Below are 27,211 nucleotides of genomic sequence, written 5' to 3'. Positions count from 1 at the left end.
AATAAGGCCGGGGCTGGCGCTGGCCGAGGGCTGCTCGCCCCCGCCCGCCCCCGAGCATGCAGTGCTTCCCCGGGCTGGTGCTGGCGCTGAGCTCGCTGCTGGGCGCCCTGGCGCTGCTGCAGCTCTCGCTGCACCTGCGGGTGCCGTCCCGCTACGGGAAGCACGAGGAGCGGCTGTGCCGGCCGCGGGGCCGGCTGCCGGCGCGCTGCGCCTGGTTCCTGCAGGAGCTGCCCTCCTTCCTGGTGCCCGCGCTGCTGCTGGCGCTGCGCAGCCCGCCCCGCCTCGAGCCGCTCGGCTGCCGCCTCCTCTGCTGCCTCTTCTGCTGGCACTACTTCTACAGGTACCGCCGCCGGGCACGGCTCCCGGCCGCCGCGCCTCGGGACAGCAAACCAAGGGAAGCTGCGGGAGCAGCCGGAGCCGGGCCGGCGGCGCGGCCGGGGCAGGTCCTGGCTGCAGCATCGCTCCCGCCCGAGTCCGGCTGGCCATCCGCGCCCCGGACTCCGCTCCGAGAGTAGGGACCGGCCGGGTGGGCAACTCTGCCCGGGGGGAGGAGCACCCAGTGGTGCTCGGGTGCTTGAACAGGGGAGACGATGGATGCTTTGAATTGTTCTCTTAGGGGGAGGGAAAAAAAAGGAAAGAAAGAAAAGAAAAAAGAAAGAAAGGAAAAAAAAGAAAAAAAGAAAAAAAAGAGAAGGTTTCGCTAAGTTCAAGGAAAGGTTTGTGTAAAACTCATCCAGATATTATGTAAAGGTGCATAGGAAGCGCCTGTTGCGGGCAGTAGAAGCGCCGCGTGTGCGGCGCCGGGAGCACCGGCGGCCGCCGAAGGCAGCCGTGGGAATACGCGCGAAGGTGGCCGAGAGCAAAGCCACGGAGCATCGGGGGCGCACGGCTCTGTCCGAGCACCGGGAGCGCACGGCTCTGCCCATGGAGCACCGGGAGCGCACGGCTCTGCCCATGGAGCACCGGGAGCGCACGGCTCTGCCCGAGCACCGGGAGAGCACGGCTCTGCCCATGGAGCACCGGGAGCGCACGGCTCTGCCCATGGAGCACCGGGAGCGCAGGGCTCTGCCCGAGCACCGGGAGAGCACGGCTCTGCCCATGGAGCACCGGGAGAGCACGGCTCTGTCCGAGCACCGGGAGCGCAGGGCTCTGCCCATGGAGCACCGGGAGCGCACGGCTCTGCCCATGGAGCACCGGGAGCGCACGGCTCTGCCCATGGAGCACCGGGAGAGCACGGCTCTGTCCGAGCACCGGGAGCGCAGGGCTCTGCCCATGGAGCACCGGGAGCGCACGGCTCTGCCCATGGAGCACCGGGAGCGCAGGGCTCTGCCCATGGAGCACCGGGAGAGCACAGGCGCTGCGGGCGTGCGGTGCCACGGCACCAAAGTTGGTTCATTATGCTCAATTCGTCATTCCTGCTCCACTACCGAAGTACCAATTTGTGTTGGGGCTTTTTTTTCTTTTCATACCTTTTCTTTTTAGAAACCCGGTCTTGTCAGAGTCAACGAATGCTGCAGCTCTAATTAATTCTGTATTTGCTAATCAGGAGTTTAAATAAATAGTAGGGTTTTTATCCAGTGCTGGTGATAACTTTGAAGAGACATAGCTCTACAATTGTTACCCAGTTCTGCAGAGTATCACCAGAATCCATCTTCTCCACTTCCATTTTCTGTGGAGTTCTTTCATGAGAAAGCTGAATTTTGTTTATGGAAAAAAATGGCTTTTATTCACAAGTAGCAAGTGCACATACAAATGTTATGCCACTATGTAATAAGGAGCAATGTAACTTCTGAGGCAAAACCTTGACTTGATTTGACAGTTTCCACCACCATTCCTATATCTGGGTTTTTTTTAGTTTGCTTCTTAGAAATAGAAAACATTCTTGTAATATTTGATCAGAAATAATTATTTGCTCCTCAACCAAAATCAATATATTGAAAATCCAGTTGCAGTATCTCTACAGATAGTTTAATGATAGAAACTCAAGGCTGTTCTGGAGATATTCCAAACAGAGAATGGTTCACGTTGCTAACACTATTTTAGGCATGTATTTGTTATCACTCACATTGTCTTTACTGCAGGAGTCAGCTCGAGGACACACCCATAACATATTTGGCTTCCAGAAAGCTAGATGTATTGATTAGATGTAGTTATAGAGAATTTAGTTAAATGCATTCTGTTATCAAGAATTTCTGATTGTTTGAGAAACACAACTATCAATGAACACCACTAGACAACTGAAGGAAATGTTACCCTATCAGTGTGCACACATCTATTGGTTCTGTGGCTTCTTTCCCAAATTTACTGCTGGACTGAGGCAAAAGCTCTGTGTTTTCATATGCTTTCTTTCCCAGACAATTTGGGGATCTTCTCATCTCTCACTGGAATATCCTTCTTCACTACCTCACTTCAACCAAGTCTGTGTAAAACTTTTCTTGCTAATACAGCATATTACTCTAATATCAATCTCACAGGCTGCAGCCCCTTCTCACACATGCCATTCTGACATTCTGCTGAATCAATTAATATTTGAAATGTTGTATTAAATATTAATACTCTGCTGTTGTGCAAAAGAGCAGCAAAATCACAAAATAAAAGTTTTTCTGGGTTTTGCCTGACAATACTATAGGACAGGCAGGTTCTTTGAGGGATCCTTGGTAGAATGACCTATGGCCACATGGCTGTGTTTATGATTAGAGCTTTCTTGATAACATGAAAGTTTTAACAATCAGCACAGATAATTTTTATCTACAGTTTCTTGCAGGTAGGATAATTTCTTGTTACAGACAATTTTTTAGCCTGTAGCATATCTTACAGTTAAACAGAATTTCTGTAGCTTTCTTCTTTTCCAGACCTTTTAGCTACCTGGACTTTTTTAGTCCTCGGATCTTCTGAAGGTTGGGTCAAATTCTTAACAATCAGTAAGTGGCACAATAACTGTAATCTGGATTAAGCCTTGAACTAAAAGAATGGGACTTACTCAGTCCTTGGAGGAAGATGGCAACAATGGAGGAGACATCCCTGACCACTGGGCATCCACAGGTTTTGCCATCCAGAATCAGCTCCAGTCTAAACCCGCCTGCAGCTCCTGGATTTTCTAGGCAGTACCTCACGGAATTTAGGCTTCCCTGTTCCACGCTGAGAGCCACCACATCCTGGTGATAGTGCTGGTGGGCAAGCTGTCTTATTGCAGAGCTGAAAAAGGGGTGGAAAGAAGGGCACTTACATATGATGTGCACTTGCATATTATGGTTGTTTGCCTATAAAATGATGCTGAACAAATCATATTACCAAGGGGTACTGGTGACACTGCATTAGAAAGTTCCATTGCCATACAGTGTTTGAAAAGAGGTCCAGTAATTTTACATAACAGTCAGGACCTAGTTTGACTTTTTGCATTTTGTTTTGTTTTGTTTTGTTTTCATTTTATAATCTTTACTTGGAAGAATCTAACAACGGTTTTAAATACTTTCGTGATTAAACTTGACTGCAAGGATACTAAGTGTTATATCAATCAATAATAAAATTGCATTTACCTAATGGGTGTAGCCTACTTCATTTTTTGACTTTAAAATTTTGAAATGAATAAAGGTGTTCCACTCTTAATCATAAAGGTATTTTGTTAATCCACTCCTACTTTTACTACTGATCATCTGGTATCTGTACTGAAGCATTCCTCTGTGTTTGTATGACACATTTTCTTTGTGTATTGTTGCATAAATATAGTGACTTTTTTCTCTCCACAGGGGAGCTTTTATAATTCCTAATCTTGTCTCATCTACTATAGCAAACATACATGAGGAAGGGAAGTTTTCATCAGAGGTATGCTCAGATAGACATTACAGTCCATAATGGAGAAACACAGACTTCCAAAAGACTGCTGTGCTTAGCAATTCTACCTTTCTTTATGTTCTAGCCAGCTGTGTTGCCCCAGTAGCTCCTTTTAGATTGAAGCACATATTTCAGAGTAACTTCAAGTCTTGACCTGAAGACCCCTGAAAATGAAAAATCCATAATTTTTTAATGTGTTTTAATTTTTTTTAATCCAGTGTTTTCTTTGGTAGTGTTATCTTCTAAATTCTTTTACCCTTACTTAAATATGTTTAAAATGTTTTGCTTAAATTTGAATGGTCTTGATTTTTGTCCCAGTGGGCCTTGCTCCTTCTATCCACCCTGTACTAATTTAAAGCACTCCCTAGTGTCCTTCAGTATTCTCTTACCATGATATCACTTACATGGTACTGGATCATGTTTTAATTTGCTTGTTACAGAGTTGTCAAGCCCTCTGTCAGCATCAGTTTGATGCAGATAATATAGGAGCACATGATCATATTTCTGGTGCATTAATTACCACACATGATGTCATATTTATGCTGAATTGATGGGTTTGTGGTGGATGTATGCCAGATATAGGGGAATAGGCATTACCTGATCTGACACAGAGTTAGAGTAATGCAGACACATGATACTTCATCTGACATGAAGTTGGTCAGGATAAAATTACCTTTTCATAAAATTAGGAACAGCCTTAAGCCACCATAATTAGCTGGTCCTGCTTTTGGACATGTTGTCAAATAGCTACAATATTTTTTTTTAATTTGAACTGAGGTATTGTAAACTAGATTTATAATATCATTGAACCACAGCAGATCCTCAATGCAAGAATTTTTTTCCCCCTCTCAATCATCAGATAATTTCTGTGGCTTTTTATCCCTCTCCTTTTTTTTCTATTTCTATAAAACGAAGACATCAGTGTGTGATAAATTATACAGTGCCAGAGTTGTAGTAGCATGCCTAGAGAGAACATTACTTTCCTGTTCCGCCATCCTACTCCGATGTTTACACATTAGGAGAGCACTTTTCTGTTTGGAGTCATAGAGCTACATCCTATGTTTCCAGGCTACTTAGAACACACTAGAGCTGGTGTGACCTGGATTGTAACCAAGGTTACAATCTATCACTCCTTAGGAGTGGTTTTCATTTATATCACTGTATTTCCTTAATTTTTAAATAACTTTTTTATATGGGCTCACTGCTTAGAAATGCTGTCCTGCCTACATTCATATTCACTGCTTGTCTAGAATTTGTGCCATGGGCCAGCTTAATCAGTGGTGATTTTGTATTTATTATCAGGCTCTTGAGGAGTATGCTGGAGGGTTGAAAGGACCACCCTAATACTGTTCTGGAAACTGGGTTAGCGCTGATGGTGCTCATTGACAAGGACATTGATGGTTCTCATTTAGAGGACGTCCTGCAGGAGTGCCGTGAGCCAGTTCTGGCAGGTGCTGTGCCCCATCCAGCCCACTGCTGGCAGAGAAAGGAGATGGTCACCTGGGTGGTGACTGCTTGTCAGAGAGCCAGCCCTCTCCTGGTGCTGCCCAGAGCAGAGATTTTCTGTCTGCGAGGATTCCAGAGGGAGGGGATGGAGCCAGGAGACTTCCCCTCCATCCTGCCTTGTCCAGTGGCCCGTGGTGAACCAGGACAGCAGAACAACAGAACAGCTTTCTGCCTTTGTCTGCCACCGCTAGGCAGCAGCCTCTCTCTTTGTGCCTTTCAGGAAGGGATGAAGGCAGCCTGCTGCTGCTGCTGCTGCTGCTGCTGAGGGGAGGAGAAGGAAGGGAGGAATCCCAGCCCCGGCCTCTTTGGCCGCTCTCCTTAGCTAGCCAGCTCTTTGTGTCTCAACAAGCACTTTATCAGCACAGCATGGTGTGAATTTCATCAAATTCAAATGCTCTCTGGTGCTAAAGATAACATTCTTAAAATTGGAATTATTTGGAATCCGAAAAAAATCAAAATCTGAGTTTCCACGTCTGTTTTCAGTAAGCTCATAGCACCTTCACTGTCACAGGGTATGTTCTGTGGTTGCAGGGGCCTCCAAAAGTGATGGGGTAGGAAGGTAGAGAAAAGGAAGAAGAAAGTGAGAAAAGAAATTACTGCCAAGTCTGCCATCTGCATCTGCAATCTCTGTGGAAAGCTGGTTGTGAGCTGAAAATGATGGGTGGTGTAAGATGTACATACAGGAACACTTCTTGTGATAAATGACTTACAAAGTATTTTACTTTGAAATGTAGTTTGTAGTACAGCCTTTCCTGCTGGAGGGGCTGTGCTGGGAAAGCAGCAGAAGCCCTCAGGTGGTGAGGAGAAACCCATTTGCTGCCTTTCCATTTTGCAGTCCAGCTTCAAAAACCAAAGGTGGGAAACATAACATGTGGCAATGAGAAGAAACCTTTGCAATCCAATCCCATATAAATCTTCATGCTGCATTTCTCTTACCAGTGAGGAAGACAGAGTGATGAGGGAGCAGAGGTGATGCCACCATGCACAATATTAGCAGGGAAGGCCTTGTCCCACTGACTTGTGAAGATAATCCTGAAGACAGAAGTGTAAAAGACAGGGTGCTGCATTTGCCCCTTCTGTGCTGCCCTTAATAGCTGGGGCACAAGCAACTTAAAGAGGCATTTCAGTTTCAAAGACCACTTATTACATTTACTTATTTATTTTCCTCTCTTGCAACTTTGTTTTCAATCAAATATCTATTTTCTATTTTATTCTGTTAATACATGAACAAACCAAACTGCTGTTCTCATTTCTGAAGTGCACTGGAGGGAATCTGAGAGACATTAAGTAAGGCTGCTCTTTGAGGTGCAGCAGGATCCCCAGACTCCTCTGATTGGAGGTGACCCATATGGTGCACCTGTAGCTGGTTTTCTAAAAATCGACATATTTCTAAAGAGATCGGGGAATGCAGAAATTTGTGGCAAGAGAATGAGAAACGAGGAGCGTTTGAAAACTGCATCCTCACATAAGTTTTTAACACTTCTTTTGGCCAGTTTCCCTCTCTCTGGAATGAAACACTTCTTTTGGCCAGTTTCTCCCTCTCTGGGGGGAGAAAGGAAAAGGCTCTTGCTCTCCCCTGCTCTGCAGAATGCAGTGCTTGCCTGTGCTGCCTGGCTGGTCAGGTGCTGTGTTTACCTGGACTGGTCCTTTTCTTAAAGTAGGAATACCTACTTGTGATCAGTAAGAAAAGCAGCTCAAGACTCCAGAGAAATCCTGAAGGACAGAGGCTCCAAATGAGTAAATTTTTTATAAATTAACTTGCTTATAATTTTTAGAGGTATTTGGTATTAGTTCATACAGAGTTTTAGTTACGTTTTCTGAAACACAAAGTGCATAAACAGAAATTAGATTTAGCTTGAAGGATATTTATATATTTAAGTGGTACTCTCCTTGCTAGTAGTGAATATAACCAGACCAGAAAATAACCATCAAGTCCAATAGATCCAATCCAGAGATTAATTTTTCCCCCCACAGAAATAGTTATTTTATCCTTTGACCTTAGAAAGTTACCATTATTAAGTGTCAATAACTAAAGACATTTCTCTTGTTGGCCTCTTATAACCTCTATAATTAATCTCCCTATACAAAATCTGCAGGTTTTTGACAAGTAACAAATCCTGTTCTCTTTTCCTTCACCTTGATTTGGAATAGATCCTGACCAGATTCCTTTTGGCCTTCACCAGCTACACAGTAGCACATTTGCATCCTTTCTCCTGCCATTTGGCCTTGGCAGTAATTCTAGATCTGTCAGCAATATCCCGAACAGAGGCTGGCCATTTGCTGTGCCTCTTCTATGTATTCCTTGCTCCCCAGGCATCCCAGTGCATTACAGTAATGCTAAGATGTAATTTCTTCTCTTCTGTGAAAATAGTAGATTCATTGCTATTTTTATCCAGGTTCCTCAGAATAATGTACTACTAGCCAAGACAAGCATCTCTTCATATGCTTTGCCTCAGAATTGTAAAATGCTCATGTACCCAGTGGTAGTGTGGAGCTTGCTTCCTTGCAGTCTTGTCTAGCATTATGAAATGCTTCCTAATTCTGCTCTCAAAATAGAATACTATCTGATTGCCTTCCTAACAGTTAGCACAAATAATCCTATCTATACAGTCCTTTCCCAATGGGAAGTGGGCTAATATTACAGAAACCTCTCAGTTTTGACCAGGCCGAATTTTACCCATGTGATTTTTCCTTTTATCTCTATCTGGAAGATTTTCTGCAGAGATAACTTAAGACTTTTATCTTTTCTCACTTCCTTTCAAGACATCATGCCTCTCAGGAGTATCTTTATATCTGATGCTAATTCACTTGTGCTGTTTTGTTATTACCAGGCAGCTTTAAATGCACTAAAGGAGTATTCATGCCTGCTCTGGGACCTCACTGCTGCTGTTAATTACAAAATGACTTGGTGGGTGTCAGTCCAGCTGCTCTGCACTGAACTGTCCAAACTGCAGTTCCAGGGCAGACACCTGAGTCCCAGCCACCAGGACATCACCAAGGCACAAGAAGGTTGCTCTGATCTCCTCTGTGTGAGGCTGAAGCCCACCCAGGAACTGAAAGCACTTGCTATCCTGTGAGCTTAAATCTTTTAGCATGATTGATAACATTCTGAGCTCCAAACCTCACTGGGCTTTGGTAAGACTGGCAAGGATCTGGGAAAGATCTGGATTTGCATCACCACATTCCTGGTGTTCATATCAGAAAAGCAGAGTTATAAAGGGTTATACTAAGACAGAGACAGAAAAAGAAAAAAAATTATATACAGGAGTTTCTGTAAATGTTTTTACCAAAGGAGAAAATTATTTGTTTTAATCATGATGATGTCTGTAGTATTCCCTTATTTGGGCTACCCTTTTAAGCAGGAAATAAAAACCAAGAGAAAAGTGTTAACGTCCGCTCCATATGCCCAGTGGGAAATTTGTGATAGATCTTGCTCCTTCAAGATCCAAAAATCTGATTTTTTTTGATTTCTTATCATAGTAGAGGCAGCCATTAAGGAGGAAATAGAACTTTCATACTAAGCCAAAAAATATTGTTTGACAAAAGGACACACTTTAATAGCCCCTTTGTGTACTCAAGAGCCTGTATAATTAGGTAGTTTGCCAGTTTTATGGAGCTCCGTTAAAAACAATAAAATTGTGAAATAACCTCCTAGTAGTATGATTATAAATCAGTGTCCATCCCAGACATTGCATATTTCCCTTGGTGTAAGTTATATTCTTAAAATTAATTTTGGTCAAGAAGGGTTATGATAAAGAAATACTTTCAAACTTGAATTAAGATACAATTCTTAATTTATATACCTCAATGTGTTCTTCTCTGTCCAGAAATTGGTTTAAATGTGGCAGGTGAATTGATCAGTAGGGTGATCTTTACTGAATTTGGTCAAATAATTAAATTCATGTACATCTACACCCATTTAAATGTAAGAGTTGCATTACTCTTTGCTGAGCACTCAGCTGACATTCTAATTATGTTTGCAACATCTCTTTGTTACAACAATAGCAACGGGATTATTTTGTTATAAAACCCAACAAAAAAACCCCCAATTAAAATATTAGTTAAAATGTTCCATGTAGGGAAATAAGAAAAGGCAATTCATAAGAAAAAAAAGCAGTAAATTTTTCTACAGGTCCAAATTTGTTCTAAGAACCAGCTAAATTCTACCTAGCTGTGAACTTTTGAAGTACCAGTTACTACTGCATTAATACCAAAGGATGGGCAGAAAGTTTCACCATTCCTAGGAAGGTGTACCCAAATGTGACCTTCAACAGCAATGAAAAAAGGTCCTGTTTGAAGGAAGCTGGGTTTGACCTCCTCCTTCCTTACTACCTTTTATAAACATGGAGCAGCAACACCCACAGTCAGCTTCAGCCAGGTTTAAGATACCATTTTCCTTACAACAGGGCTAGAGTTCACCAACTTAATCCAATACCTGCCATGCTGGGAGACTGCCTCCCAGAAACGGCTCTGGAAAATGTCACCTTATCAAGGTTGGCTTCAAAGAGATGTGTTGTCTGCTAGAGAAAGAGGGTTTGCTTAGGGGAGATGCTAAGGAACAAATCAGTTCCCAGGCAAGACTTTGCTGAAGCAGGTCCTGAGGCAGGTGATGACCTGCAGCTTTTTGACCTACTGGTAAAGATGGGCTGGGTGACTTTCCTACAAAACCAAGGCTCCTTGATCTAGGTAGTCATGCCATCATTCAGGCTGGGCAGGAAGGCTACAGAGAGCTCTGAGTAAGTTAGCTTGGCTACCCAAAGAAGTATAGTCACATTAGCATGGTCTCCTGCCGGAGATGCACGTGCAAATACTTCCAGACAGCGTGGTCCTAAGCAAACCTTCCAGTGACTCCAGTCACACATCTGGGACAATGTATGGAACTCTATTAAACTTCTGCTGCTCTTGAGAACAGGAGAGGAAGAAATGTTGAGAAATAACAGAATGGAAGAAAAGTACTTACATTATGGTGTTGAGGGTTTTTTTTCCCTGCTTGCTTCTCTTTAGAACCTTAAAAAAAAAATCATTAAAGCAGTCACACTTTAAAACTTGGCTCAGATTAAGGTTACTAAAGTGAGACATGTCTCTGACTCTTCCTAGGGAAAGCAATTTAAACTTGGCGGAGCTGTCTGAGAAGTGCGTTTGTATCTGCTCAAACAGAAAGGTCGTCAGCTAACATTTTTAGAGTCTGTTCCTCTGGTTCAGCTGAGGCTATAATGTGAGCCTGCAACCCAGCCAAGTATGCTCTAGGCTGGCACTGTAGGGACAGAGCAAGGCTTTTCTGGCTGCTAGGATAATCAACAGAGAAGAAGTAGTCTCCTAGCTGGAGTTCTGGCAACATGGATTAGGAAAAATACAACATGTCTTGAATGCAGGGAAATAAAAACCACTGTGAGGTTTATGGGGCTACAAGGTGGGAAGAGACAGAAATGTCAGCTGCAAGAGCACAGGAGGAACAAGTAGGAGAGTTGTTAACAACAGCTAGGGCAGTAGTGGGGCAGGAGTGAGAAGAAATGGGAAGGAAAAGGTCATGATGTGAGAGGGCAATGCCCAGGTATCAAGAGACAATGCTGACACTGTGCTGAGTGATTCACCCAGCAGCTCTCAGTGTCAGGAAATCTTTTGACATATTTTGCGAGGAAACAGAGACAATTGTGACTCAGAATCAGCCCATGGTAGCTTTTCCTTAGGGGAAAAAAAAGGCTTCTAAGTCCTATGATTATTTTAATGTAAGCACAAACTCAGGATCTGACCTGGCCACTTCAAATTTTGTTCCTCTCTATGTGTATGTACTGCCTTGAGTGCCATGAGATCACAGAGGTTCAATATGCTGGCTGAATATAATCTGACCAAGATTTAATGTTGAATAAGGATAGATTACCAATTGTTTGTCTTCCTTTGGTCATTTCACAGGCCCACAGGGGCAATTTATGGAAAATAATGGCACTTGATCTGGTAAGTGCAGTTGTAAGAGCACAGATCTATGCATCCCTGGATTTTGTGCCAGTTTTTATGTAGACGCATCCTCCTGTTCTGCTCATGATCTCAACCTCTGTGAACTCTTAAAACTCTGCTCCAGTGGAGCAGGGAACTTTTTGAAGTGCACAGCATAGTGTCTGATTAAGTTACTCTGGCATGTCTTTCACACTTTTGGCAGACTCCCAGAGTTTAGCAATAGGAACAAAGTGATCTGTTTTCATAAATATCAAGTGATTATTTCTGAAGAAGAAAAGAGGGAGATACTTTTGGCTGGCCAAGGCTTTGACACACTATTGCTTAGATAAAACAACAAATATTCTCATAACCTTTAAGTGCTGTTGCCCTTTAGATACTATCAAATAGTAGAGGTAATCATGAAGCACTGTGAGATCTGCACATTTGTCATCAGCACACTCCATCTAGTCAACTTGAACTTTAATCCCCAAACAAGTCGTCCTTTCCTCTAATCCCCATGAAAGTACAAATCTGGACCAAGTTTAATTAGGGTTTCCACTGCGATAGCTGGCCTGGTGCTGAGTCCATCAGAGCCTCTCTCTGACTAAAATAGCACCATGTTCCCATTCCCAGGCAGTTCCTGGCCACATACAGTCCTCAAATTTTCTTCTCTTTCCTGATGGACATTTGTCTAGTCTGTCCTTAACAATTGCTGCTTATTGAGATTCCTAGTATGTTCCAATGCCTCACTGTCTTTCCCTAATATCTAAGCTGCATTTTCTATACACCTGTTCAGGCCTGTTGCTTCTTACTGTGTTCCCAGTAGACAAGGAGAATGCTTGACTCCTTTCTTCTTTGCAGGAGCTTTTTATACAGTTGCAGTTTGTTATGATGTCTTCCACTGGTTTTCTCTTAGTTATTTTAAAGAGCCTTGAGTCCTTCAGTCTTTCCTCACATCACACTTCCTAGACCACAGCTGTTTTTCTTTGGGTTGCTTCCACTTTGTCTTTTATAGAGAGCTGGACAGAGCATCATTTAAGCTCCTACTAGCTCCATGCAAAGGGGAAAGATTACCTCAGGTGTCTCCAACAACACACTTTAACATTTGCCTTTTTCACAAAAGCCTGACCCATTGGCTCATTCTCAGTTTGCCACCTACCACCATTCCCTCTCCTATTCAGCCCTTTTTTCAGCCTGTCTTTTACAGTTGGTCTTAATTAAGTGTAGTATTTTGCCATTGTCTTTATTGAATTAAATCAACTGTTTTAAAACTATCAAACAAGTTTTTCAAGACTATTCTAAACTCTGGTTTTCATTCTTGGTGTGCTCAGCATCTCTCAAAGCTGCATCAGCCACAAACATTGCGAATATTTTTTCCCCAGAAGCATGATATTAATGAAAAAACTCCTGAGTAGTAGCAGAAGAGTTTTTTGCAGAACCTCCCTCAAAAGATCTTTTTAGTTTGATAGTAAACAATTGTGAACTATTCCTTGATATAATTTTTCAATCAGTTTTTCAGCCACTTAACATCCTCTAAACCAGGAAACTCCGAGTTACTTATACAGTTGACATGTGAGACAGTGTAAAAAATCTAAGGTCGAGACACAGGACATCATCTGCTCCTACATCCTTCTCTTATACTATATCCAATTTATGTCAATTCCTTCGCTCAACAAACCTACCTCACGAAAATAGTGTTGCATATGGAAATGAGTCCTGTCCCCTGCTGTTACAGACCCACAGGACTCTGAGTCAAAGAGGCTGTGACAGGTATTGCTGCTCAGACAAGAGGCTGATCAGGATGCACATTCTGCACTCCCCTGACTTGGCTGTGTAATGTCTGAGGGCAAACTGTGATTTTGTAGGGGATGGTACTGATTTCAGCAGGGATCTGTACAGGGGACATATTTCCTTTGCTCTGTTAGCTCCGCTTCGCCTTCTTTGTCTATGAAAGAGAAAAGTACTTTTTAAAAAAAATCTCTATCTTTCTGATGAATATGCCAAATTAGACAAGGGATGGTGAGAAAGATATAAATATCTGGTTCATCTGGCTCTTGTTTCAGTTGCCTTTGCTTAAGGGCAGTAAATCAATTCTTCTCTTTGTTTAGTTCAGCTCTCATTCTAATCTCCTTTCCACAATACAAACAAAAAAGAAAAAGCGACTGGGTTATAGCAAATGAAAATAAAATAATATTTAAATTAAGAATATTTCGAGCCTATTTGGTTTATACCAAAATAGAAACATGGAAGAAACAAATATGCCAATATAAATGTATACTGAGTGTAATTTGCTGATGAATTGTGACTTGCTGAGTGAGGCAGCTTGACAGTGCACCAAACCCAGCAGTTCTGTTCTTAGTGTGCCTTTAGAAAATGCATAATAATTAAAATACAGTGTTTTGACCCTGTATCTGCAAAACCAGTATGATGCTTTTCATTTTTGAATGCCTTTTTACCAGAAGGATTCTCCTTTGTTGGTTCTGTCTGGATGCTGGTAGTCACTGGGAGATACCAGATTTTCTAGTGACATTTTCAGAAATAATGGAAGAATACCAAGAGGAGTAATGAAGTAATTTATAAACAAAAATTGCAAAACACTTTTGAAACCTGGCCACTGTTGCAGTGAATTTAAAAGAGGAAAAAATTTTGCCTTGGAGTCATGCCTACACAATTATTTTCTAATTAAAACCAAATACCCTTTTTAAGGTCTTATTCTTTTCCTTTTTCCTAATTTGTTTTCCAACCACTTATATTTTATTAAATAGAGCACATCTAATAATATCTGTATGCAATGTGAAGAGGACTAAGCTTTATCTATAAACTGGATTTATCCTTCTTACTTTGCTAAATGCACAGCATGCTAGCAATTTATATCAATCAATGAGGCATTACCGACTAGTTCAAGCTGGTCACAATGACTACTTCAGGCATTTATAATGTTGGAACTGAGTACTACATAGCTCAGATTCCTTACATTTATCCAAGGTTAAATGCATCATGTTTTTTTTTTTTTCCTTCAATGATTGATAGTGATACAGAAGCACCATTTTTTAGCCTTTCCCATGAGATACACATGCTTTTGAATTTTTTTTTTCCTATAACTCCCCTTCATTCAAAGGCAGTTGTAAGAAACTATGTTTTTCTGACCTGTCACCAAGGTTTCAACCTGAAGTCTGTTTTTAGCTCTGTGGCCACAAGTCAAGTGCAGTTGCTGATTCCTTTGACTGTTCTGCAAGTGCTGTCATCCATGGTGTCAGCCTTCCTGGCACAGCAAGTACCACTCTGGAGCTTTACTCATAAATGCTGGTGTTAAGCAACTGCTAATCTATTCTAAGGAGTTTATCATCTTTGAGATGCTCAGTTTGTATAAAATGTTAGATGAGTCATGAGACATTATGAAACCCTGAAGGTATCACGCTGGATTAGAGCAGAGGCCCTTCACAGTCAGCACTCTGTCTTGGCAGAAGCCAGAGCCAGATCATTCAAAACAAAATGCAGTAAATGGTGGTCAGTTGTCCTCAGCAGCTGCTACCTTCTGCCTCTCTTCACTGGAATATAATTTATCCCCTGAAATATAAGAATTACTATTAATTCCAAATCTTTGTGTTTTCTTTGTAAAATAATCTGCCTTTTCTGTAATTTCTGATTATCCTCCCTCTCCCAGTCCTACCCAGCTCTTCAGAGTTTTTTCTATATTACATTTAATAGAAATCTCATTGCATTCAAACTAACTTCCCTTCAGTATCAGGACAACTGTTGGTCACAGCTATTCAGCTCTCCCAAATAAATTACTTTCTAGTATTGTGTGTTATTTCTTATCTGAAATAAGTTTATTCTTATTAATCTTCACTATAAGTTCAGCAGTCCCCATGGGCCAGTATAGCAGTCACTTACAAGTCTCTTCTCATTTTTCTACTGAATCCTACTGTGTTTCTGATGTCTTTGCATTAAATCAGTGCTGCCCAGACTTTCTCTTTCCCACTGCCTTGCTTCTCAAGAACTCCTTGAAACCCAGTGATGAGGCCATGTGTCTCAGGGCTTCCTCAGTCCTTCTCCTATCCCTTGATCAGACGTGTGCCTCTATCTCTTGCCCAAGAAAGATGAGTCTGCTCCTGCCAGAAGTCTTCATCAGCCCTGGACCTGACACTAAGAGACCACAAAGAAAGACTGTCCCTACAATAACAGGCTTCAGGTTCAATTCATCTTGGAAAGGAACCACAAACATCCCAAGGATAGTAGATTGATTAAATTTTTTTAGATATACTCCTCAGAAATTAACCAGGTTGAGAAATGACAGGTTTAGTATTGTTTGATACAGCTGAATCAAAAGACTTTAAGTCATATATCTATCTTTCTTATTCCTTAAATTATAGGCATCAAAATTTGTCCAAAGTCCTTTGGAGGAACATGGAAGTAGGGTATTTTGCATGTGGAAAAATATTGCTGGCTTTGAAAAGAGAGTTCATTCCAACTTTGTTTTTGTCATCACTAGATAGATAAATCTGCATGATTAAAACAAAAAAGATTGTTCTCTTGCTCCCCTCACTGACTCTATTCAATTACTTAAGCTCTGTTAAGATGAGCTTACAAACTGGACCACAGTCCAGGAAGTGATTACAGTTACCTGTAGATAGCATGATGAAGGAGGGTTAAAATGCCTAATTTCACTTTTGGAAGTATTTTTGAGTATTTTCTTTTACTTTCCCTTTAAACTGATAGCAAATTAGCCTGCTGCTTGGAACTGAAAATTTACCCATCACATTTGTTTTAACCCAGTCTGGGATAACTGAAAATTTTTAATTGGCCACAGGAAAATTAGGTGCCAGATTGTGTCCTGGTGTGGACTTGACAGTTTTCTCCTATAAATATCCAATGAGAATTATTGTAACACAACTCAAAACCAGTAAAAGTTTAAAATTACCTCAGAGTGCATTTAACCTACAAATAAACAACAGAATGGGGCTCAGAAAGTATGTGCAGACTAATCAGCAGCAGATGTCTTTGGGACATCTAATTTGGCATCCATAACTCTCCAGAATAATTAGAAGCTTTGTGTAAGGCACCACAGCCACCCCAAACAGAAGTCCATCCTGTTTGTGAGCAACTTGAGCCTTTGTCCAAGCAGTCAGGTATGCCAAGGGTGCCAGCAGCTCTCTAGTAATGTGATTCCAGTGACAACCTATGGTGTTAATTGTTGGTGCAAAGAGAACTGGTCTGTGTAATCTCCCCAGGTCTGGACACCAATCTTGTCAATCTGTGCCCAAGAAAGATTGAAAGTAAATCCATGGTTTGATAGCAGGCCAATCCTTTCATGTCTGAGTGGTCTGTAGTTAGTGTAACACAAATCACAAGGTTTTTCTTATCACCTGAGGTACGGGTATTTGTACAAATAAGAAAATGAAAACAGTCCCATAAGGAAGGAGATGCAGTAGACTCTAGAGAGCTGTCCTCTACTTAGAGAGGTCTTTGAGAAGGTACCAGTAGAGTGGTGAGAACTGCAGAGCTCAGCAAGGAGTTTTCAGGGAGTGAGAAAAGGGGCTGCAATACGGGCCCTCGATGGAGCAGGGCCCATCATTATCTCACCTACTGCATGAGCCCTGCAGCAACTGCACAACCCCACCTGTCTGTGTTTTCCAGGGTCAGCTTAGTGCACACATGAGCTGGGAGCTCCCTGGGGGCATCACCCTGATGGGAGGGCCTGGCTGCCCGCCCTGACCTGAGCCACCAGCTCTCTCCACCTTTTGTACCTCTGGGTGGGACAAGCAAGGAGCCAGAGTACATGGAGTCCAGGCCATGGGCAGTGGTTCTCAGGCACTGTTTCCCACCTTGGTTCATCCTCACCAGGCAGTCAGGGCAGGCCCAGCCCCCCACAGTCCAAGGAGAACCAAAATGTCCCTGCAAGGACTCAGAGCATTCCTGGTCAGGAGAAGTCCATAAGTCTCTCCTGGAAGCTGGCCAGGGTCACAGGGGATGGGCCAGGGCATTCAGACCGTGCCCCAGCATGAGTAGGACAAAGCTGGGTTATGGCCAGCACCTGTTTTCAAGGAGAAAAGCACCACATCAACCCTGCCCATCTTGTAATCCTTCTGCTTCCTAGCCCTTTGTTCATCCTGGTTAGACCCAGAAGAAGGCCTGGTGGCAGAGGCATGGATAGGCAGACACAGCAGGAGGCTGTGGAGGGAACCAGGTGTCCTCCATTCTGGGCATCCTTGGCCCAGCTGCCCCAGGTGTGAAACACCTTGAGCTTCCAGATGTATAAATGAGCTGTTACTGTCTGAAACACTGCAACTAGGGCCTGGAGAGGAGAAGACACAGCAGGAGCATAAACATCTCTGACTGACAAGCTCTTGGAGGACTGACAATCTACTCTTATGGTAACATTTGTGAAAGATTTCCACCTTCTGTGGAAAGAAGATCAAACCTATACTTTCCCTGGGTTTAGGTAAGAGTCTCCAGAGTTTTCAAGAAGCTGGGCTAATACCTCTAAGATGAAATTTGATGCAATGTCAAATGATTTTCTCTTCAAAACCTGGGGTTTTTTTGGAAAATAAATGATGGGGAATAAAATGAATAATGCATTATTCATTCATTTAAAAAGAAGCTGTTGGCAATGGTTTAGTCAGATGCAGTGCCTTTGGCTGGTAAAGATAATAAAGGAGTAATGAATTAGTCATCAATACTGCACCGAAAGTAAAAGGTCAAATTTGTCATTGGACTAAAACCAAAAGGCTGGATTTGTTCTGTTATTCTAAAATGGTGGTCTTCAGGCCCCCTTTGATTTTCACACTGCAAAATAGTTCCAGCAGAGCTGCAGACTCTTCTATGGAATATTTAAAACTATTAAATGCCCCTGCTTTATCTCTGTTGCTTTTTCAAATCTCATCAGGAATAGTTTGTGCACCCTCAACTAGCCATGTAGTACAATCTCATACAGAGAATTGAATGTGGTCTCTGGTTTAACAGACCCACCAAGATTTCCTTGGAGAATTTGTTCCACAACAAAGATTCTTGGATGAAATTCTGACTTGGATTGTCCAAACTGCTATGAGGCAGGATTACAGTGATGCCAGGATTTTACTACCTCAACAACTAAACAAAGCTGGTACCTCCTGGCTCCCCTGCCATTGTACTTTTACTTCGCATGCAGATTCTTTCTGTCCTGTGTGCACTCCATGGCAGAGAGGTTTGTGGCCTCCTGTTACTGCAGGATAAGTCACCTTTCAAGGGCCTATAACCTCTGCAGCAACAGCAGCACCAGGAAGCAGCACAGAAACAATCAGTTTGTCTGGGACCTGAGAACCTTCTGTTTGCATCAGCTGTAAAAACTCAGAGACTCTTAAGCCTGACTGGTTTTGGCAAAGGACAAAGAACTGCCAGTCCTACTTGAATCTACTGTATAAATTCACCTCCTAAATAATTTTGTGTGGTTTGCATCATTCCCTCTTCTATACAATTTGCTGTCTTCAAGCCTGCATTTGAAATTTTCACACTTTTTTTCCATAACTGTTCAGGACAAATTTGTCTTGACAATGTGACTTCAACAGCAGATCAGAATGCTAAAGCTGGCCTTGCTTACTCATAATTCCAGCATCACATTCCTAAAGGGCAAGATCAGTAATTATTGGTAACATTACTCCAAAGAGCATTCCTTCCCTTTCTGTAACAAATATGACAAATGTGATATCACTATCTGAAGAACATTTTCCATACCTCTTCCATTTCTCTTTCTTTAAAAGTATTTAGCACTTCTGCATCACAGCTGCCTTAATTGCTGGAAATCTGTCTTGCCTTGCTTTGGAAAGCAGTGAATTAACATGCTGCTGCTTGTACTCTGCTTACTCACTTCCAGACATGGAATGATTTAATCTAGATTTATAATATTGTGAGATTTTATGCCTCAGCTTGCTTTAGTTGACACTTGCAACATGGGATGTGAATTACTTATCAGCAATGCTTATATACTGGTATGATGAGCACCATCCAAAGCCCAAGAGGGCAAAAGAAAGAAATTCAGAGTGTATATTTTTCCACTTGCAGAACTTAAGTGGCCAGGTAAGAAAACACATACTAAAAATTAATATAACTTCGTTTCACTCTCCAAGGGATGATATGGATTGCCCAAAGTGTCAACGGGGATACTCCCACCTGAAGCAAACATACATATAAATTAAAACTATACAAGCACCAATTATTTGCTGGCACAGATGTTAATGCTACTGTGAGCACAGCTGCTGCCTAAGAAAGCCCAGTTGCTGTAGTTGCATGGAAATCTTGGTGTTTGTCATATTAAACTTATGGCTGTAGCTCTTCTTATTTTAAACAAAAGCTTGAAAGCATGGAGGGGAGGCAAGGACTGGAGGTAAAGCAGCTCCCCAGGCAGGGAAAAACAGTTCTCTGCCCCTACATTGAAGTGTCCAAGCAGAGCAGGACAGAGCTGTTGTGTGTTAGAGATGCATGGGGTCTCTTTCTGAGTGAAGTGGGAGAGGCTGGGGCAGGAGATTACATTTTGGGCTGTATACTGCAGGGGATGAGAGAGCCAGAGGGTCTCAACACTGCCTTCAAGCCCATCTGCCACCATGAGTTAAAGCCCTCAGGGATCAGGAATGTCTTCTCCATAACAAAGCTCCTCCCGACGTTCGATGCTCGTGGCATAGTAATGGTTGTTTGGAGAATCAGTATTGCAGTTGGTGCTGCCCTTCACAAACATCAGTGATGTCTGAACATCATGTCCCCATGTCCCTCCACAGCAACCAATCTTCCCTTGGCCCACTGGAGCATTAAATCAAGGCTTGAAATGAAAATGGAGTTTGTGGGCACGAATTCCTCATTTTCACCCACAAGCGTAGAGAAAGGTACAGAGACATTTTGAAAGCATCAGTGAATCTGGATGAGCTTTCTAACTTCCTGCCTTGGGTGCAGTCCTGCAGGACCAGAAAAAGATGTGTATCTGTAGGATTTCATGTTCCAAATAAATTGCTGATCTTATATTGTTGCAGTTCTTTTCAAATTTTTTGTCTTTATTGACCTATTTTCTACTTTGTGCTTTGTTCAAGTTTTTTTCCCTACAGCAGAGAAATTGCAAATACAATGTTATCATGAGCAATGTGCTGACTTTTTTTTCTTATCTACCTTAGGACATTTATTTACCCTTTCTTCACTAGAGGCAGACCTTTCCCACTGCAATTGCTTTTCTTTGGCATGTTATTCTGTATCTATAATGGCTTCCTCCAGGGGTACTACCTGATTTACTGCGCTGAATACCCAAACGATTGGTGCACCGACATCCGATTTACATCAGGTAATTACAGCTGCAGGATTCCCAAGATCTAATCTCCAAGCAATTTGTAAGCATTTTGAATTATGTCCTAATCTTCAGTGAACATGTGAGTCAAATCTGTTGTGATGGAAATCAGCATAAGACCTGCTTGCTGGCCCAGATAAAACAAGTGTGCAGTAACTTTTTTTTTCCTGTTAGGCAGCCACCTTTGAAGGTATATCATGCTATGTGTTAGTCTCAAATCATGAGCCTTGTTTTACTGACAGCACTCCAGAGCCTCCTGCTGCAGTGGGCCACAGAGATGCAATCTCAGGCCCCAGGTGCATGGGGCTGTGCCCTTGCTCAGCCAGAAGTGTGCACCCAGCAGTGGCTGTGTGCGAGGGCAAGCTGTGGCTTTCTCTTCCCTGCCAGGCAGCTTTGCACTCCATGCAGCTATTCTGAGTGAGAGAGAAAAGCAGGGCAAAACCCCAGCATGAATGAAGCTCTGGGGACAAAGAGCTCTTTTTTCTCATGTAAGGCACAGGGGAAGATTAGAGATCACGCACAGTCTGGTTGTATGTTAATACGATTCCTTTCTATTCTGTAACTTAATAGCCTAACTGAATTTCACCCTGCAAAATCCCTCAGAGAATAAATGAACAAGAGCAGTTGGATGGCATTACAGATTTGGTACTGCACAGAGAGTGGTTTTAAATGTAAACATAGAAATGAGGATTAACATGGATGTCTCAGGAAACGTTTCAGATACAATAAGTACAAACTAACCAAGGTACTCGCAATACCCTGTTTCAGACCATGGATGCAAGTCCAGTCTTTTCAGACAGCATCACATACTAAAAATTCTGGACATTGTTCAGTAAGACCTCACATATCCAACAAAGAAAACACCATATAACTTCATTTTCATGATAAATAATATATATATATATGTTTAATGTTAAAAAAAAAAAAAGAAAAAAGAAAATCAGCATTAGCAGTACTTGAAATATTAAGGAAAAAAACCAAAAACCCCCCAGTATATTCTTCCTCTGCAGACTCTTACCAACTTTCTGTTGCTACAGGAAATGTTGAGGTTTTATCAGCATTAAATCTTTTATTTAACATTGTATTGCACACACTATTTCTTTTCTTGCTTTCCCATCATTGTCAGAGGTGGTTTTCTCAGTGTCCAACGTGTCACAAAATGAAGGGCATATCATCTGCAGACTTTCTCAATCAAATGCCTCTGGTTTTTCAGTTAAATGGAATCTGGTCAATGGATCACTCTGGCCAGATAATGTCAGAATCCTTCAGCAAGTACCTACTTTCCATCCATGCCCAAAGCTCTGTCCAGGCAGCCTCACTGCCAGTGGACTGAGAGGTGCTGAGACGTAGGCTCCTTTCCCAGCTCCAGTGGTGTGCTGGATAACTCTGTGTCTCTGTGCTCCCTATTCCTCAGCAGTAAAAGGAGGGTATTGGTACTCCTCTACAGCTCAGTGCTTACTTTGTGCACAGCTGTGGCTGGCTGTCATGAGCTGTGGTGGCCATGGGGTACTTTGTGTCCCCATCAGTATTCAATAAATGGGGACTATGGTCACCTGGAAGTTCAGCTCAAAGTGCTCTGGTGTCACCAGACACCTGTGCTTCTCCTGTTCAGTAGCCTTCTTGGCAGCAATGCATCTTTTGACTTGAAAAAGAATCCACCCACCTCAAATTATGACCCCTATCTGTCTGCTGCAAAGATAAACCTCACACATGAGCTTGAGCAGGGATATCTGGACAGAGCTGTCTTTCTAATCCATTTCTTGTCGGTTTCTTAGGCCTCCTCTTATTTCTGCTGGGAATGGGAATCAACATTCACAGTGATCTCCTGCTGCGCCAGCTGAGGAAACCCGGGGAAGTCACGTACAAGATTCCTCAAGGTACATTCTTATCTCCCCTTCCTTGAAGGAAGTAGGGCAGCAGAATAAATAATGTTTTCTGACTGAATTCACAGGAGAGTGACAGTAATGGCAGAGAAGCTGGTCTTGCACAGCTTCTCAGTACCTCTTGCACAGGTATTTGCTTCAGGTGCCCCCCAAAGCTGCAGGGACTGGTGCGAGCTGGCTGCAGGTAGTCCAAGGAAAGCAGCAAGAGTATCTGGAAAACACAGACTGTGAGGAGAGATTTAGGAAATTGGCTGGTAATTCTGAGAAGATTGAAGTGGACACAGGAAGAGGATTTTAACTTTGCAAAAGGCAGCTGCAAAGAAGGAAATAGTCTTCTCCATGCCCAGAAAGAAGTAGTAGTGGACTTCTTACTGTGCAAAAGGTGGATTCAAACTTCAGGGGAAAATAATAACACCAAGGATGCAAGGTGCTGAATTGCCTTTCCAGGAAATGTCTAGCTCTGTAGAGCAACATGGATAGGAATCCAAGAATTTCTTGGGCTTGGTATTGACTCCTTCTGCTGGCTTCCTATGGATGGTGATATGTCTCTCCCAGAGTTTCTCGCCTCCAATATTTACCGCCCTCTTGTAAATGTTGCAATATCTGAGATCCAGATATTGCATTCCCCACAGGCAGTGAAGTTGCAAAATATTTTTAGGACATGAAAAGGATTGACTAATGCTAATTCTTGTAATTTAAATCTAATAATGGCCTTTCTTAAGTTATTTTCCAAATGAAAAATGGTTGTGAAAGTGCTGGAAACCTCTGAGTCAGAATCCCCATTGATTCTTGTGTTTACACATGAATTTCAAACAAGATCCCCCTTTGGCATGGTTCCACTGGCTTCAGGGAAGTGCATTTAGGTTGCTGCTATGGGCTTAATAAGAAAGGGTATATATTCTGCTGCTGACTTCATGTGAAAGAACCTTCCATGTACAGGAGATGACTGTAAAAATTAAATATTTTGTCTGTTGCTGCAGGAGGACTGTTCACCTACGTTTCTGGAGCCAACTACTTTGGAGAAATTGTGGAATGGTTTGGTTTTGCCATTGCAACCTGGTCCCTACCAGCCTTCGCCTTTGCCTTTTTCACTCTCTGCTGCATTGGTCCACGTGCTTATCACCATCACAGGTATCAAACTGTTCCGTGCCATAGGCTGCTACTTCCCCTTGGAATGCAGTTTGCAAAATGCCAGGGAGGACCAGAGCCAGGATTTGGGATAAAACTGAAATCTGAAGCCATGTACAGGAGGTGTATTGGCTTATTTGCGTAAGGCAGGCAGGCAGCTGGTGCTCCTGGCCTGACAGTCATTTATTGTGACCTGAGCTGCATCACTGCTTCCACCTTGCTAAAGCCTCTCTTTACTGAGCCTCATTAAAGTGAGCCTTTCCTAAGGTTTCCCTTGCAACCTCTGCAGTCCTTTGGAACAGATATGTTCTGAATTCCTAAAATTTCTACTTTAGGCCTATTAGAATCTTAACAATATTATCAGTTAATTAAATAACTGGGTGTAAATAGTTTTGGAGCTGCTTTTTTGCAGAGTAACACACTAAGAAAACAAAGAAAGGCAGCTTGGAGCAGTTTTAAGGTTCCTCAGCTGATCTGTATTGAAACTGTGAAGTTCCCCTCCGTATAGGCAGGTTCACTGTCTTGCTTATTTTCTTTCAGGTATTACCTCAAGACATTTACGGACTATCCAAAATCAAGGAAAGCCTTGATTCCTTTTGTTTTTTAATGACTGAAATATGGACTCTTTGTTTTGTTTTTATAGGAATTTTTTTTCCAATTCCTAGTTTTAATGCTAGGTCTGACTATAATTAATTGTATAAATGATATCCCGGGATTGTAACAGACAAGAAGGTAATTTGGAATGGAAGTTCTTGTTTTAATTAGAGGGGAAATTGCAGATAGTTGTGGGCAAAAGGACTCCCCAACAAACATATTTGCTTCTCAGTGCAGTTCTATCTGTGGAAAACAAATATATACCTGCATTGACATCAGAGAAAAAACATTGGCTAAATATTGTTGCAGAAAAGTAAAAAGTAAGCCCATTGCTTTGGAGAAAGTCTTCAGCCACTCCAATTTATAGCACTCCTGCAACTGCCCCCATGCTGCAGCACTCGTGCCCTCGCTCTGCTGGCAGTGCCCTGGGTGTTGCCACACTTTAAACCAGACAGGGGGGTCTCATTTGCCCCAAAAAATTACTCAGCCCATTATTTTTCATCTAAAAGCCATCTTAACTCCCAGAAACACAATGTAACAGGAGGGAGCTTGTGCTGGCACAAGGCTGGGAGCAGTGTGCCATGGCACAGAGGTGGGGTACATGGAGATGGAAGCTGGCACTCACAAGCACAATGTCTGTGTTCCTTCCTTAAGCATTGCATCCCTCACTGTCAGATGATTAATCTTCAGCCATCAGGGTTTGTTTTTTAAATGTGCTTTGTTATATCAATTGCAGCTCCATTAGCATTTCTTTTCTCTTGCAAATCCAGATCTTTTTTTCAGAATAAAAATTTTTCCACTTGGTTGTTGTTCATAAAAAGATTTGAAATGGTGATGTATGACAAAAATTACAACAAATAAAGAGCTCTGTGTTGAAGAAAATGCTCTCTGACACTGGAAGTACATTTTGTCTACAGAGAATATTTTCAGATACTCTTATTAGGAAATGATGCAGAGATATTATTGAAGTTTTACAATCAGACAAATCTCTTCCTAATTTCAGGATAGTTAGGAATTTTCCAAAAAATGTCATTAATCCCAATAGGAAGAGATGTCCCCTTGGATGCTGATAGTTTTGGTTACCCTTTAGAGCATAAAATCCTGCTAAGAATTATGCTGAGCAGCTGGCAAGAAAAAGACCAGACTGCACACATGAAACATACTACCTACTGTTGGAGTGACCTGATTGATTGTATGCAATTTCCTCCAAAACACAATAAAATTTATGTGAAACACAGAGCTGTGTTAGCCTATCATTTACTGTTTGCAGAAACAAATCTCTGTGATGTTGCTTACCAAGTTCTGCTCACAGCAGCTTCCTCCTTCTGAACAAACCCTCCCTTCTTTGCTCATATTATAAATCTTCTTCACTACCAGAGCAGAGCAGCCAGCTGGGGTTGGCTCCCACTGGACAGTCCCTCTACAGCCCAGAGGAGAGCCCTGTGTGGGCAAAGGTAAGAGAGGGAGAAAATAAGATGCAAGCAAAATTGTTGTTGCATGGGATGAGAATTTCTACATTAGCACCACAAAGGTGTTTTCCTTTGGTTACCATATTTAAAGCGAGGCTGGAGGCAATGAGGATACCAGGTTGGAGATTGACCCCTTCTCCAGGGAGTGGATGCTGAGTATGAGCAGCAGCCGTGCTCCCCAGAGCTCCTTCCCTCAACATATCTTCCTTGATAATCCCTCCTTGCAATTTTCCCCTCCAAAGCCTCACAAGTGGTGAGAGAGCAAACAGTCCATGAGTGCCAGTGTTCCTAGCTGCTGTCTCCTCCATCTATTTCTGAGCCAGGGGAGAGCAGGGACCATGCCCTGCCTCACCCTTTTGACCAGAACAGGACTTGTGCAGACTTCTCTGTCCCTCCTACCCACCCCTCACTGTGGTATTTTTGGGGTCCCTAGCGCGAAGGAGGAATTGAGAATCTGACTCCATGTTCTTAGAAGCCTAATTTATTGTTTTATGTATTTATATTATATTATATAAAAGAATACTATGCTAAAACTATACTAAAGAATAGAGAAAGGATACAGACAGAAGGTTACAGAGAATGATGATGAAAACTTGTGACTACTTCCAGAGTCCTGACACAGCTGGATGGTGATTGGTCATTAAGTCAAAACAATTCACATGAAACCAATGAAACAGCCACCTGTTGGATAAACAATCCCCAACCACATTCCAAAGCAGCAAAACAAGAGAAGTGAATCAGATAATATTGTTTTCATTTTTCTCTGAGGCTTCTCAGCTTCCCAGGAGAAGAAATCCTGGAGAAGGGATTTTTCAGAAAATATGACAGTGACACCTCACATCCAAACAGGACTATTTCCTGCATTTATTTTGTCTTGCTTAATATGTGCACCAGGTAGCCAGTCCCAGATACCAGTGCATGGAGCTGGGAGAACTGGTGCTGGTCCAAGGAAGGAGATGCCTGCCTGCAGGTTGGAGAGCCCTACAGCCTGGCATAATGCACTTGCTGGGCACAGGGTGCCTCCAGGTGATGGACATCTTGCAGGAGTATCTCCATCCTCTCTGTCATGGGCCTTGGACATGTTGGTTGCAGGCAGGAAAGGAGCATGTTTTCCTTCTGCCCCATCCCGTGGCATTTTTGGACAGCAGGAGCAAGATACATATGCTTTAAACCCCCTACAAGCAATGATTGCAGTTAATTGTCATGGAGAGGTGGCACAGGCTCTCCCCATATGGAGATCCTCCGTGGGAGTGCACAAGGGCAGCAGAACTCCTGAGAAATTTCTTTCATCATCCCTTACTTTTATAAGGAAAAATATATCCCCATGTCTGTGGGAGAAAAAAATGCAGCAGACATTTCCATATCCTTCTGCTCAAGCCTCTGGAAGTTATGTACACATATGATTTCAGAGCTGACTGTAGAATATTTTGCAAAGCAGCACTTCCCTGACTTTCTTTGCAATGTCCTTTTGTTCTGCCAAAACCCAACAGATGTGTCCTCTGCTGGTGAGCATTTTAAAGAATTGCTCGTTCCTTTTCTCCCTCTTTTGCAATACTGTTTTTCTGTTT

The 27,211-nt window shown here is 42.5% G+C and overlaps 1 protein-coding gene across 1 annotated transcript; it reads left to right on the top strand.

Moving 5' to 3' along the window:
* Positions 1 to 56: 56 nt before the first annotated feature.
* Positions 57 to 25,411, top strand: SRD5A2 (steroid 5 alpha-reductase 2). The gene is made up of 5 exons (XM_066547885.1): positions 57 to 340; positions 20,403 to 20,566; positions 22,345 to 22,446; positions 23,433 to 23,583; positions 24,121 to 25,411. Exons 1-5 carry the CDS (start codon positions 57 to 59, stop codon positions 24,185 to 24,187), a joined length of 768 nt encoding a protein of 255 aa, XP_066403982.1. The 3' UTR covers positions 24,188 to 25,411.
* Positions 25,412 to 27,211: the final 1,800 nt, after the last annotated feature.

The sequence above is a fragment of the Molothrus aeneus genome, chromosome 3 (genome assembly GCF_037042795.1).
Source record: "Molothrus aeneus isolate 106 chromosome 3, BPBGC_Maene_1.0, whole genome shotgun sequence".
Lineage (NCBI taxonomy): Eukaryota > Metazoa > Chordata > Aves > Passeriformes > Icteridae > Molothrus > Molothrus aeneus.
Note: the sequence above shows the minus strand (reverse complement) of the source record. Positions and strands in the feature narration are given on the sequence as shown.